Source organism: Nicrophorus vespilloides, unplaced genomic scaffold, assembly GCF_001412225.1.
Source record: "Nicrophorus vespilloides isolate i.1.1-1 unplaced genomic scaffold, Nicve_v1.0, whole genome shotgun sequence".
In the NCBI taxonomy this organism is placed as follows: domain Eukaryota; kingdom Metazoa; phylum Arthropoda; class Insecta; order Coleoptera; family Silphidae; genus Nicrophorus; species Nicrophorus vespilloides.
Window position 1 is genome coordinate 76,451 of NW_017095566.1, and position 14,453 is coordinate 90,903.

Genomic DNA, 14,453 nt, shown 5'->3' on the forward strand with positions numbered 1-14,453 from the left:
GTTTGAAATTAAATTAAACTGAGTTCATTCATTCATCAAGTGTAATCCACTTTACAGCTTACAAATTAATTTAATTTTAGGATAAAAACGATGTTAGGTTGGGTTTAAATAAATAATAATACAAATAAGTATGAATCCATTTCTTTAATGAAAATAATGTACATGTTATTGCCTAGACCGCTAAATATATTACACTTCAGAATAGGGTCTTAATACATATTCGCATAGTTATACTAAATTATCAGAATCGATAAATTAGAGTCGTAAAGGACTTCACTTGCGCTCGTAATACATTTTTTTTACCATTTTTTTTTACCTATAAGACATATACACTACACACATATACCTAAACGCGTTAATCTACTCTATTGGAAGTTTTTTTTTACTCATTTCTCCATGAAATATCCTTATCAACATTGAACATAAAATCGTATAGACTAAACATGTTTAATTGTAGTTTTTTTTTGTATCTTTACAATGTAGCTCAAATTTTAAAATTCATTAAAAATCTAACTCTATGTTTATTTTTTTCACATGATATGACGTAGATTGTTTAATAAAATAGAACGTCCACAGTACTAACACAAAGAATATTCTAAGACTGTACAGATATTCATTTCTGATATAAAGATATGTATTTATAAGTATATTATACTGTGAACGGTGTTACACAAATAATGGTTCGGTTCGGCACAAAAAGAAGAATCTGTAATGTGCAGAAACAAAGGTCGCATATGAAATGAAACATGTAAAGATCGGAATTGAATTTTTGCATATTACAATTGTTTTTTGTTTTTGTTTTTTTGTACACCTGAGGTTCGAAATTATTAACATGTTTCAAGTCATAAGCTTTGATGATTTATATTAATGTAGTAAGAAAATTAAAATATAATGTGAGTGTAAAATCATACAAGTGTTTGCGTGTATATTGTATATACTTTTTGTTGCTTTCGGAAATAAAATCGTGGGACCCTATTCTTTTATACTATAACACTTCAGGTCTATAAACAAATATACATCAGTCTAAGGAATACAAAAAAAAATAGAAATAAAATTATAATAATTAAATGATTAAATAATTAATTACAATCTCGACTTTGCTGCAACAACAACAATTTCAAATAGATTAGGAACTTTTTAAAGATTTCTATATTGGTCCATCTTTCTTCTTCTTTTAATCGAACCAAAGTTGAACGGAAAAATAAAATAAATTCGATCAATTTAAATGTATGTACACTGATTACAAGACAATTAAAATAATAATTAATGCAAATTCCATTCAATATATATATACATATGTATGTATATATGTATATGTATATATAGTAAATATACTAAAGAAATTCCTAGCGATTATACCTAATATATAATATATATTCCGTATAACATTTATGTGATAACTATCTACAATATGATATACAATAATTTTACAAGTGACAGACATTCAAATATATTATTATGAGACCCTGCTTAACAAATGACTGTCGCTTGCCTATAATTCTCAAATAACAAATATCTTATTCTTCGTTCTTCATATTTATTAAATAAGCAGTGTTGTTTCACAGCTCCGAAACAACAAATAAATAACTTAGAAAATAATGAATCTTGTTCGAGGAGCTGCAAAACAATTTGTTATTTAGCTAGTATACGGCCTAGATGTGTATAAAGTTGTATACATATATGAATTATATAGTACTATGTACACGCGGAATATATAATCGATTGAATCAAATAAAATTTCATACTCTATACAAATAAAAACTATAAAACTTACCAAAAACAAACAAAAAAAGAAACTGCTTATTTGGCATAATACACATATAAATATATATAATAATAATAATAATTCATGAAACAGTCGAAAAAATATATAAATTCTTATTAGTTCTTTTTCTTTCGTTTAATATTTATTTATACAGAAATAGGAACTTTTTTTAAAAGTGGAAGACTGCTTTCAAAGTGTCTCTGCGGTTTGGAATTTGATTCGAGTGGAATCCATAAAAATAATTGGACCTGTGCTCAAATAAAAATCCTTTCAAAACTAAATAGATTTTCGACTGAGATCCGATTTATACCATCGAGAATACTGATTGAGATGCCTTCTATCTTTCCTGCTGCTGCTAGAGCCATTGTTGTTTTGTTTCTCTCCGTATGAATTACAATATATAATTAAACAAATACTTGACGTATATTACTAATATTCACTTTGTACAAAAAGAAAAAAAAGAAATAATAATAATAATAAAGAATCGACAAAAGAAGAAATAATTAAACATATTACATAACATATATTTAACCGGGAAATATGATTAAGTTCATTGCACAACACTTAAAAAAGTAATTAATAGTAGAGGGTGTTTTTTTTTTAGTCGATATAATGGTCAGCGAAGAAATTGACGTGAGGTCATTCCTGTTTAACCATCATGTTCGGATTAAAATTGTGTCCGCTGGAGGTTACTAAGGAAAGCGGGCTAGTGGCTAGTGAATTTATTGCGAACATGGCACCGTTCGAGTTACCTACAGATACGGGTGAACCCATGGCTGCAGAAGGTGGATTGATTCTTTTCTCTTTTTGTCTCCTGTTGCAGAACCAAACCCGCACGACTTCCTTTTCCATGCAGAGACCGTCGGCCAACATGGTTATCTCCTCGGAGGTCGGTTTCGGGTTCTGGATGAAGGCTTTTTCGAGAGCAACACGGACACTTGTTTCGATGGAAGTGCGCTTCTTGCGGCGCCTGCCAATTGCTTCTGGAGTAGTCATCGGGTTGCTCAGTGCTCCTGGATTTGTTAGAGTACTGTCAGCATCTTCGAGCCACTTCTGCAGCAACGGCTTCAGCTTGCACATGTTTTTGAAGCTAAGGTTGAGCGCTTCGAAACGAGATATAGTCGTTTGAGAGAAATCGTTTCCATATAATTTTCCCATCGCTAATCCGACGTCGCCCTGAGTGAAACCTAACTTTATCCGTCTCTGCTTGAATGTCTTGGCAAACTGTTCGAGCTCCTCCAAGTCTGTGGTTTCTTCGGGACTAGGTTCGAGGAGACGCGATTGTGTTTTCATGTGCTGCGGAGTTAAGCCTCCGGAACTTGGGGTGCTCGGCGTAAGCAGACTTGCCGGTATGTGCGCGTTATTTGGAGGGGTGGTCTGTGTTTGCGGGGCTTGTCCATTTGATGGAATACTGGTGTTGTGCTGGTTAGAATTTTGGTGCTGTTGCTGATGCTGTTGTTGTTGTTGCTGCGCTTTCTGAAGTTGCTGCAGCTGTTGGGCGGCTTGGGCGATCTGTTTACAAAAACAAGACACGATTACTCATATGTAGAAAAAAAAAGTTAAAAATTTAATATGTTGGGAAATCATAAAGCTATTACACATGCAAACATGACATTAGAAACTCTCTTACGCAATTACATAATTGCCATATACAAATGAAGCTCTGAGATGAAATAAATAAACGCGCAGCCATTAAAAAGAAAGAAATGAAAAAAAAATTAGTAAAGAATAAAAATGAAAAAAATAATAAATAATAAAAATGAAACAGAAATAAAAGAAAAAACGTGTGATGGAAAGATTTTCGTGCGTTGAGGCTTGAATTTAAGCGCATCCACGCACCTGCATTGTGTGCTGAGGTCTAGCTGGCATACTTGGACGTGAAAAACCTTGCAGAAACCCCTTTAAATACCACCACCAAATTAAAAACGAATTCACGTTTTTTTTTCATTTCAATACAAACATACTGATATCGTGACAGCACTACATGGATATAATTGTAAAATAAACTAACCTGATTTTGCAAGAAGAATTGAGTGTTGAGTTGATTTCCATGGCCTTGTTGAAGCATGGCGAGTTGTTGTAATTGCTGCAAACTGGGTGGGTTTTGGAAGGCTTGCAATCCGCTCAACATCAAAGGATTGCCCAGAAGTCCTCCTAAACCGCTGAGCGCGGCCAAAGTCGCACCGACACCTGGACTCGAACTTGTGACCTGCGAATTAGGAGACGACCTATTTACCATTTCATTTTCACTCGTCACCTGCAAAGCAAGTCAATCAAACATTAAATTTCCCTTCGAACTTAATAAATCCGAGTTTTATTAAATTTCTCACAAATATTTACAAGCTAATCAAACAATCGGGACGCATCCCTTGGGGTGCTCAAGTAAATTGTTCTTTTGAAAAAACATTTGTTTTCTTCTGATATATATAAATCTGAAAGTTTAGTGCCTCATGTTGTATGTACAGACGGGCCCCTCCCCCCCTTCAAAAAGTTAAAATGTTTAAATTCTTCAGGGAAAACATCCCCCTCAGTTCTTTGATTTAATCGCGTTTGTAATAGACAATCATTGGCTCTGATATTACGACGCAATATTGATTTATCGACTTACCAAGTTTAAAGCCCCATCTCTATCCGAATCCATCGAATCGTCGTCGTGCCTTGATGATATTTGGTGGTCACTGTTAATGCTTTGCTCGTCACCGCTCAGGTCACCGTTCGCATCACCATCTAAACATATAATAAGAATAAGTTAAAACAATTCACAGAGTAAATACTAATAAATATATCGGCCAATAAATATTACAACAATAACAGTTTTTATGATACATTTTAATATTTCATTATGCATTTCATAACGATTGTGGAAACACAATTGTATCGCTCTGCGCGCCATGATAATAATAGCAACAGTCGTAATGGCGATGTATGGAATTTAAAAAAAAAAAAGGGGTTGAAGTCAAGCGATTGAAGTTTGATTGGCTGGAGCCTGTTTTTTTGATGAAGGGGACGCTCGCCCTAACCCGATATAGAGATTACAATAATGTCGGACATGGCAGAGCATCGATCAAAAGCGAACAACGTAGAAAACAGAACGTTAATACAAATTATGGCAAGAGATAGTTTGAATTTCAAATTCGAAAAAGCTTTCTTTTTATTGCTGAGAATCAGCGAGCAACAGTTTTCGATGCTGTGAATTTGAATATTGGCGAGGGTGGCTCATATTGATTCGCGAAAAATGACCATAGTATTCTATTCACGCTCTCTCTCTCTCTCCATGTGTATGCAGAAAAGGGAAAAAAATCAAACCCTGTTTTACATATATTCAGAAGCAAATTCTTCATCCAGAACTATTTAAATGCTGCGAGGGATCTGAATATGGGCTGTTTTATATTCAATCTGAGTATGCGAGTTCGATTTTACAAATACTGTAAAGTTGATCTAGAGGAAAATCCTCTCGCTTTGCATTCGTGAACGCCAGTAGGTTTTCTGATTTATTTCACCGGTTTCTTCCATATCGCTTCTCTCTTCCTTAGTTACACGATTGTTCTCGCTTTGTATTTAATTGGGAATAAACTGTGAATGGTTTTGTGATGGACGCTTTCGTGTTAAGTCTTGCATAGTGAGTGATAAGGGAGGTAATCGGGAGGGTGAATATAAAAAAAAATAAACACGCGATAGAAATTTCACACCAACTGAATTTTTATATTTAGGGATGCAGCGGTCACTTGAGTCATGAGCATGGACCGTGAAAATAGCTATGCATCCTTTTTACCCGGTCAATATTGTGTCCTGCAAATATCGAATGGCGTCTGGCGCAAAATAACATTTCACGTACACTATACAAGGCGAGTCCGCATTGTGTGTTGTATGTAATACGCTTTTTTTTTATATTTTATTTTCAATCAATCATGTCACCGAAGGGTCGGACGTCGGGGGTGCATTTGGACGCGGTCGAAAGGGTGTAAAAGTGTAGTTAAAAGAATGAAATTCGATGTTAATCCGTGAAATATGCAGCAATCGATTATTTGTGGCCATATGCCTGAAAGGGGACGGCTGTGATTTATCCTTGAACGATATTAAGAAGGGATTAAATCAATTAACATATTTAAGAAGCAACAAGCGTTGGCACGCGACCTCATCATCAACCCTTCAGGGGGTCGGGACGCGTGTCCCGTCTTAGTGTGAATAGAAGAGGAAAAGGGGTCCGCTTTTTAATATATTTGTAATATTTCCTTTGGGGACGTTTTATTGCGACAAAATGCATCCTTCCTCGTCATTATCATTGCGGCTGAGTAATAAGGGAAGTTCCGAGCTTGAGATTCAGAGTGATGCTATTATAAAATTATCAAGCATGATTTCGGTGGGAATGTCTGAAAACTGGGCTCCTCGCTTAAGAACAAAGCAGCGCATTAACGAGAGTGGCTTGGAAATAAAACGGCCAAAAACTATGGAATACTAATAATCATAATAATAATGAAATCATTATTAACGAGAACAGTAGCTGATATTTTTCTTTTTGCCATTATATTTTACCCTTTAATTTGAGCCCGCAGCCGCAACTTGTCTTCGCCGTCATTATTCAATTTTACGACTAGAAAAAGTCATGTTTAATAATGCCATGTCCTTTATACCTCTACATATATAAGTGTGTATATGTATTGGCCTCAATTAGGGTTTCGAGTAAAAAATAATCATAATAATAATGAAGAGGTTCTTACCATCGTGTGAAGGCGGCGTTGAAGGAGTCTTGTCCATGCGATTCAGCGTCCGCTGATGATCACCTATAAATAAATAAAACTGTTATCAGGGGACGTCCTTTTCCCTTCCACTCGTTTTTTCTTCCTCTTCTTATTTCTTTCTTTTCTTTTTTCCGTAAAGTAGGATATATGCAAAAGCTTCTTTTCGCCAAGGGGTCGAGGGAAAATAATAGCCTGGGGTCACCGTTCCTCGGGGACCCATATATCCTCAATACGGCCGCCTTAATTTAAATTTGGCCACCCCCTAAAGGCAAACACCTCGCCCAAAACGACGAAATTAAAAACCACTGCCAATCCACAAATCCAGTTATGCCACAGCTGCAGTTCTTGCGGTTTTCTTTGACATTTGCATGGACACACCGCACACGGTCATCCATATTTTATGGATCGCGTGCCTCCCCCGTATCTGAATATGAATATGTCTAGTGTATGAATCTTTAAAACTTCATCTAGCGCATGCATTTTCGATTCGGCCTCGTCTTTTTTACCCGCCCATTCGATATGCAATTACAACAAAACAAAAAAAAGCGTAGAAAACTTAAAGCCGACGTTACACAATCAATAATTCAATTCTAATCACACACACGCATCCATAATTAGAGTAAAGGTGATTATGCTCTCGTATAAATAGCGTTCAAGCCATGATGAGTAATGTTTATTGAATGTATGTATCCTCTATTTCTTTATTATCTCGCAACAGATGAATTCCATCGAGATAATATTGTATTGAAATTAATATCATAAAATATATTACACGCATTACAATAAATTTAAATCATTTTAAGTAAATTTTCATAATCATAAAACGCCAAGCGAAGCGAAATATCTAGTACTTGATGTTTCAATGTACAACTATGTATGGAAATGTATTGAATAAATAATGAACGAGTCCTAATCAAATTTAATTGAAATTAAGTCATTGAGTATTATAGTTTTTTTTATTTCTAAGTAAGTTTCAATTTATTAAACATTATTTTAGAAATAATAAAAAGTACAAAACTCTCATCACAATATCGCTTTATCTCGTTTGATTGTGACGATATTTTTTTTTGTAATCTTCCTTAGATAATCGGGCTTCGCCCTTCCCAATTTTTCGACACGTAGAAATAATTGAAATCGTTTCTGGAATAATAATAATTTCATTACAAAATAATAAAGTAATCATTTTGCTTATAGATTATAAATAATTTTGATCAATGATAATAACAGTTTTTTTTTTTAAATTTCTCTCCAAATATATTAGTCAAGTTGCTGATATTCTTATTACGGCAATATGATTAAAGATCATTTTAAAAATACATTTATAAATGTGATTACTTTATAAATACAACGCATTTGAGAGTATTGGGTGGATGAGTTAATGAATTATGGTAATAAGACTTCTGTGGCGTGGGTATTTAGGGTATTTAAAAAATTTCAATTGCAAATTATTTTCGAAGGAAAATTAAAAAAAAAAAAATACTCGCCAAGGGGTTAATAATTATTAGTATAATTAGGATTGTGCATATGGAAACCACAATTTGGAATCCTTCCGTGCACGAAACTGAGCCGTTCTGGCTCCTTGAATCCGTTTCATTCGGAATCACAATGAAAATATTATAGAGGTGTATGTATATTTATATGTGTAAAAGAGAAGCCAATATGAATTAGTATTAAAATGCTATGTTAATGAGCAGCCGTCATATTTTTATGATGTATTTAATGCGATTGTTTCGTTTCTTCAATTTCCATTATTTTCTATAAAGTTAATATAGGTTTTATGGAGCGATAATATATAATATATTGTGAGAAATTAATGTTGCTGAAATGCAATTAATTGTTAATTATCGCGGCCCATTTGTCCATGGAATCTATCAGGACTAAATAAAATGGGGTATGTGCTTAGCAGGAACAAATCGCTAATGAAAGAATGATGTTTGGCGGCAACATCGAGAAAACAAAACAAAAAAAAAATAGTTGAGCAATCTAGATTGGAATCGGTTTTAATGCATTTCTTTAGTGGTAATTATAATATTGTTATAATTCGAAGCATGCAAAGTAAAAATTTATGAATTACGTTCGAGCCGGCAAGAAGTTCATTAAAAATTAGATGGCGAGATAAAAAAAAGAAGATGTGTAGCAAACTGAAAACGTTATACTAATTAAATGAATAATTCAGATTTTATTTAAATGCCCCCCCTTGTTTATTTTTTTTTTGCCATTCGCCAGTAATGCGAATATAATTAAGTTCACTTACTTGGAAAGATCGTTGGCAATTTCGTGCTCAAGCTAATGTACGGGTCCATGTGAGCGGCGTTATAGGAACTATTTAGTAAAGATGTCATATTGGATCAATTGATAGATATTGAATATTTAAAATTATATGTTTACTAGGTATTTAAGATAATTATATAGGTAAGGCTGATATTTTTACAGATAAGATAATTCTTATACATGTATATATGGATATGGATATGTACTGGAGGTTTATTAATTAAACTTCTCCTTCTCACTGCTCGCGTCTCCTATGCCGCTGTTTCTCTCTGACTTTCGGAACTCTCGCGAGATAACTTTTTTTTTTTTGTTGGTCGGGGGGAAGGCGAGGCTGTATCTCATTTATCAAATTAGAAACAGCAAGCAATTAACAATTATCAGGTAAATGAGAGCGCTCGCCAAAATCATTGGCAGGAATATGCTAAGGTAACGCGCACTCATTTCACTTGGACTCGATGATCACCAAGCACCAGGAATATAGGATTTGTGCTTCTAGACACAGAGCACTTTATTCCTCCGGTTTTTCTTTTCTTTTTGGGGAGCACGACGAGTTTTCGCAGCGCCGTCCAAATGCCGACTGATCGTGAGTTTGTAAGTGTGTGGGGTGGTCAGTGGTCAACATTTGATACACTCTCTAATATATTCACCCCATCCACCCGCATACACCCAGCGTGCACCCCTGTGCATTATACATTCCTACTATGTATTGATACGCGTTTAAAACATTTATTCCCTATTCCCCGTTTCGATTACCGCGAAAAAAAAAAATCAATTAACCACATACTTTCTCGGCCTGCTCGTATTCATCAGCTCAGATGATTTCATAATCTTATTTATAAGTGAGTGATATTATATGTATTTAACATGCTATAAATATTACAAAATAGATAGTAAGGTGTTTAAACAAATAAATGGGAATTTGCTCTGAATTGATAAAAACTTATTTACTCGATTTATACAAATACCTAACACACACATATATATATATATAAAAAAGATTTCTTTATCGACCAACGTTCTCATTTATATAATAACAAAAAAATAATAATAATAAACGATAATGGGACTGAAGTAAAGTTCGAATCGATTCATTAATTTGAACATGTTTCGCATAATTATTATTCATTTGACGCCAAAGAAAACAACAAACTTGAGCAAACATTCAGATTAGATTAAGTTAATAAATATTATGTATGTAAATGTTTGAAATTACGTATTTAAATTGATTAAAAAGAGAAAGTAGATAGCGCCACCCAGTTTTTCTCAAAAACTTTTTCAACAGGTAAAAAATATTCAATAACACATTGATTACAGATTAATACATTAATTATAATTTATCAGATAAGTATTATATATTATTCTATTATGTTTATTCCATCATATTATAATTATGTTAATATATCTTTGCATATTCAAAATATTCATGAATATTTCTTATAAATTCGATTGAAAAGTCTCGTTGTCATCGAATTTTCAATTTGTGAATAGAAACCGACTCGTTTGAAGTGCATTTTGTGTAGATTACGAATGCGATTCGTAGTAAAATCGATTGTAATAAATTAGTAGTAATAGTATTTACTATCATCAGATATGTATGAAAAATCAAATTGCGGTTTATAATCAATAATATCGAGTGTTGTAAATATTTATGTCGATTATCGAGTACAGTTTTCTACGTAACCTAAATTTTTAGACTACAGGTAGATACTACAGTTTTCTTTCGACAAAGGGCTTGTCACATACCTATAAATTATATGCATATCTAGAAAGGAGACCTTTTGGAATGCCCCGAATAATGAGATGTATGAACGATTTTTTTTTGCACGAACAAAGGGCTTTTAAAAGGAGGATTGATAAATAGTTGCAGCTAAAAACCGACAGCATCTATTATCTACTCCCGCACAAAGATTTTTTTTTTGCATACACCGACGTTGTGTGAGAATTTGCGTCAAGCTATGAATATCGTTCATAAAATGGACGACTACGTTAGTAACCAAATGTATTGAATGAATTTTAAATTTTGTGTTTTTTTTTGTTTCGTCTGTAATGATTATAAATTTGCGAATGAATATCAAAGTGGTTTTAAAGCCCGAGCCACAATTTCAATACGAAAAGGTGGCCGGCCGGTTCAAAAGGTATTACAAAATATATAGTATGCATTGGTGGAAATAGGTTCGATGGTCGTGAGGGCACAAAGGGCCGGGCTGCTGCTGCGGTGCGTGGGTGCATTCAATACTCTGCTCCGCGTCCTGTAAAAGGAAGGGAAATATATTTTGCAATTCCATGGGGCCCCGGTGGTCAGCTGCCCTTTGCGACCCCTTATTGATATACTGTGTAAATAGGAGTAAATTCTCAGTATGTTACCTCTTATCCAGTGCAAAATTCGAATGCATAATACATTGGTCGGAATACGGCGAGAGCGAAAACCGAAGTTTGATCCGATATTATATTTTGACCGTTCTCGCTCGTGCGTTTTCATTCTCTATCTTTTTTTTGTTTTTGTTTCTTATTCTTCGCTTTGTTTCGGTTTCGGCAAAGGCGAAATTGATGTTCTTAATGGATTTCGTGGCGTTATTAGAAAAATATAATTTAATATTATCAGCTGTAAATAACAAAGAAATGTTCAGTAAATGTCGAAAAGTTTGCTAATGAAATTAATTAATGTTTACCAAGTTTCATATTTTCCAAGGCCCTATATGAAAGGTTTAATGTCTTTTTGATAAATTGACAGTTATTAATACTGATACCCTAGCCTTTAATATAACGTTGCCGTTGCCGCGGCCGCTGCTGCCTTCGACGACGAGATCCTTTAGTATAAAGACGAAAGAACGCATTTGGCAGAATAGCAGAGCGAATTTCAATACAATTAGTCCGTGGACTTGGTTTGTGAGAGGCTTTTGAGGAACGCCGAAATGATGGACTTGAAGGGAATTGCGAACTGCATAAGAAAGTATTATACAAACAATGGGATCCGGTCCTTTTGGATCGGACTCCTTTTTTGCGCCGAGGGTGGAATGCCCTTAGCATTTAAAGTGATTTTAAATCAAATGATTTACATTCCCGGACCCCAATGGAATTCTTACTTTACGAAATTAATTTCGATTCGCATCTGTATTTCTTTTTTCTTTTTGTACTTATCCTAAAATATTAACGCGTCGCCCGAACTTTATGTTCGCCGCCCTCGCATATTCGAAGTGACATTTCAATATATGTTTTATAGAATGTATAACCTGCTGCGACCGTATATCATGAGGGACTATCATGGCAAGGTGCTGCCCAATGGTCATTTGCCAGTAAAGTCCCCTAAAGGCCGTGTTATATACGAGATGGCTCCCATATTCGAAAAGGCGGGATGTAAAACATTGGGATATAAACACACTGACAGCAATATGCTACCAACTTTTACACGGGATAAATAGAAAGAGGGTGAATTGTAACAGCGAGTAAAAGGGAGAAGGAAAGAGTGTGCGGAGAAAAAAAAAATCATTTCACAAGGATCGGAAGGAGACTGAAGAAATATGAGGTGGGTAACTTTAAACACCCTTATTAATGTGAGGCGTGTGCCCGAGGTGGATGGATGCAACGGGTTTGACAATAGTTGGGTCGCGTGTTCTTTGATTAACACGATAAAGCGTTTATTCAAAAAGGGGTGCATTCAAATTGAGCTACCTGTTTCACCTTCTCCAAAGGGGTGTCAACCGTGCCGTAAACCGCTGTTTAAGTCGGTAATCCTCTCAGGACCCCGTCAAGTGTTCCCTAAACGCGAATACTTTAAATTCTGTCTTCCCTTCAGGACCCCTAATTTACATCCTTTTTTATATGTTAGGGGGAGAGAGAGAAGTCTCTATAGAGACTTCATATTTCTCCACTTTATATTCAATAGGTGATCATATCGCGTTACTCAACAGATTGTTATGTTTTCGCTGTAAGATGGATGGACGTTCGAGAATAAGATGCAGCAGAAAGAAAAAAGGGGATAAAAATTAGGTAGAAGTGGATGAATATAAGTGGATCGGAGTAACATTTAGTTTGGCATAAGTGAATTTGGCCGCGGCCATTGGTTCACTTGTCTGGGCCATAGTGGGAAGAAAGCACCTTTCAACTGGAGTATAATTCAATTTAAATAAGAGAAAGTTCCAGATGTGCGGGGGAGGCCGTGGGGCAATCTGGAGTGGCAAGGGACAAATGGACCGAACCGGACGTGAGGATTCGATAAAGATTCACTGTTTTTTAAGGGACTTACACTAAATGCGTTTCGCTGTATTACGTATCATAGATATACTACGTGCGAAAGTGCATCCACTCGCATATCAAGGGGAACAAACAGTTTTAGTTCTTTACTCAAATTACCTCAATCAATAAACCGATTATTCCGTTATTTTACTGAACAAGCTCTGATCATCAATATCAAAAAAAAAAATAATTATATTTAAACAGATTACTTTCGAAAGCGAACTTTGTACTAAATACTCTATTTATATATTAAATCATTACATTTTTTATAATCGATAACATTACATTTCTGATGAAATGAGGACGCGCTTATATATATATTTATTCGTTAATCTATATAACTTGTGTCACCAAATTTATTGCTAAAATTAGGTTTGAATAATGCGATTATCAGGTACCTTCTTTTTTTTTTGGGGGATATTCGAGGAACGGAAATGAGTTTTAAATAAAATCATGAAAGCAAATTACCTTTCAAATGGATGCTTTAGTGAAGGAGGCAGGCGGAAGTACTTTGTAAAAAGCGCATTTGAAAAATATCTGTTATTGGCCGAAAGGGCATCCTTCATTTCCTATTATTTGGTGCCAAAAGTTTCATGTAGAAAACACAGTTATTAGGGGTTCTATAGTAGGGTTGCATCTGTCGCACGTTAAATGAAAAATTAATGTGCAGTTGCAATGCTGTAACAAGCTACGTATAACAAGCTTCGTTTTTCTGGGAGGAACGTTTCGATCAACATGTGACATTAACAAGAAGGGGTGAGTCAGCGAATTCTCTAATAATCTGTCAACGGGGGTGGCGAAGACAAGATGAGGGTGTTCCTTTTTGTTTAAGGTATATAGTCTCTTAAGTATGGACACTTACTTGGTGACAATCCCAGCCTAGCCTGGAGCGCCAATTTCGATTCCTCCGCCGATGGCAACTGCTGCATGTCCGACCTCCAGTTGATTTCCGGTTCGTTTATCCATAATTTACCTGGAACAGAACATTTTATTTAGCGAACGAATAAGTTTTTGCGCCTCGCCGTTTCCTCGGCAGGGGCAGTGCTAACTAGGGTCGCACTAATCAATAGCATCCCCTGGCCCCGCTCTTCCGCCAACCCCTGCTGCACACGCAGTTTCCACCCCGACACAACAAACTTTTATTCTCCGAATGTGCAAGCAAGTACAATGACTCCAAAATGAAACGAATCGTCCGGGCGCAAAATGATTGTTTAATTTTTCTCTTGATTGCTTTCGGTTACAAACGACCACAAAAGGTCTTTGAACGCTGCTGATATGTAGATTTCTTAATATATAATTATAATATAAATCATGCACATAATAGATTTTCTTCACCGGTTTCGGCTTTTTTTTTGTTGTTGTTGTTGTTGTTACTGTTCTCTTTCTCTAGCATTAATGTAGACAATTATATTGGACCATGCCAAGGTTACACTTGATTTTGTTTC

General features: G+C 35.1%; 1 protein-coding gene across 1 annotated transcript; it reads right to left on the minus strand.

The window, feature by feature from the left end:
- Positions 1 to 2,256: 2,256 nt before the first annotated feature.
- Positions 2,257 to 13,976, minus strand: LOC108556803 (protein nubbin-like). Its single transcript, XM_017913079.1, has 6 exons — positions 13,871 to 13,976; positions 6,484 to 6,546; positions 4,374 to 4,492; positions 3,777 to 4,022; positions 3,605 to 3,664; positions 2,257 to 3,277 (listed from the first exon to the last, which is right to left on the minus strand). The coding sequence occupies exons 1-6, from the start codon at positions 13,935 to 13,937 to the stop codon at positions 2,405 to 2,407; spliced, it is 1,428 nt and encodes a 475-aa protein (XP_017768568.1). The 5' UTR covers positions 13,938 to 13,976; the 3' UTR covers positions 2,257 to 2,404.
- Between the last annotated feature and the right edge of the window lie 477 nt (positions 13,977 to 14,453).

Coding starts and splice junctions, on each gene's coding strand:
- LOC108556803 (XM_017913079.1), bottom strand. CDS start 13,937: ATGCAGCAGTTGCCATCGGCGGAGGAATCGAAATTGGCGCTCCAGGCT. Junction 6,547..13,870: donor TAGGCTGGGATTGTCACCAA/GTAAGTGTCCAT, acceptor ATTTATTTATAG/GTGATCATCAGCGGACGCTG. Junction 4,493..6,483: donor AACGCCGCCTTCACACGATG/GTAAGAACCTCT, acceptor TTATATGTTTAG/ATGGTGATGCGAACGGTGAC.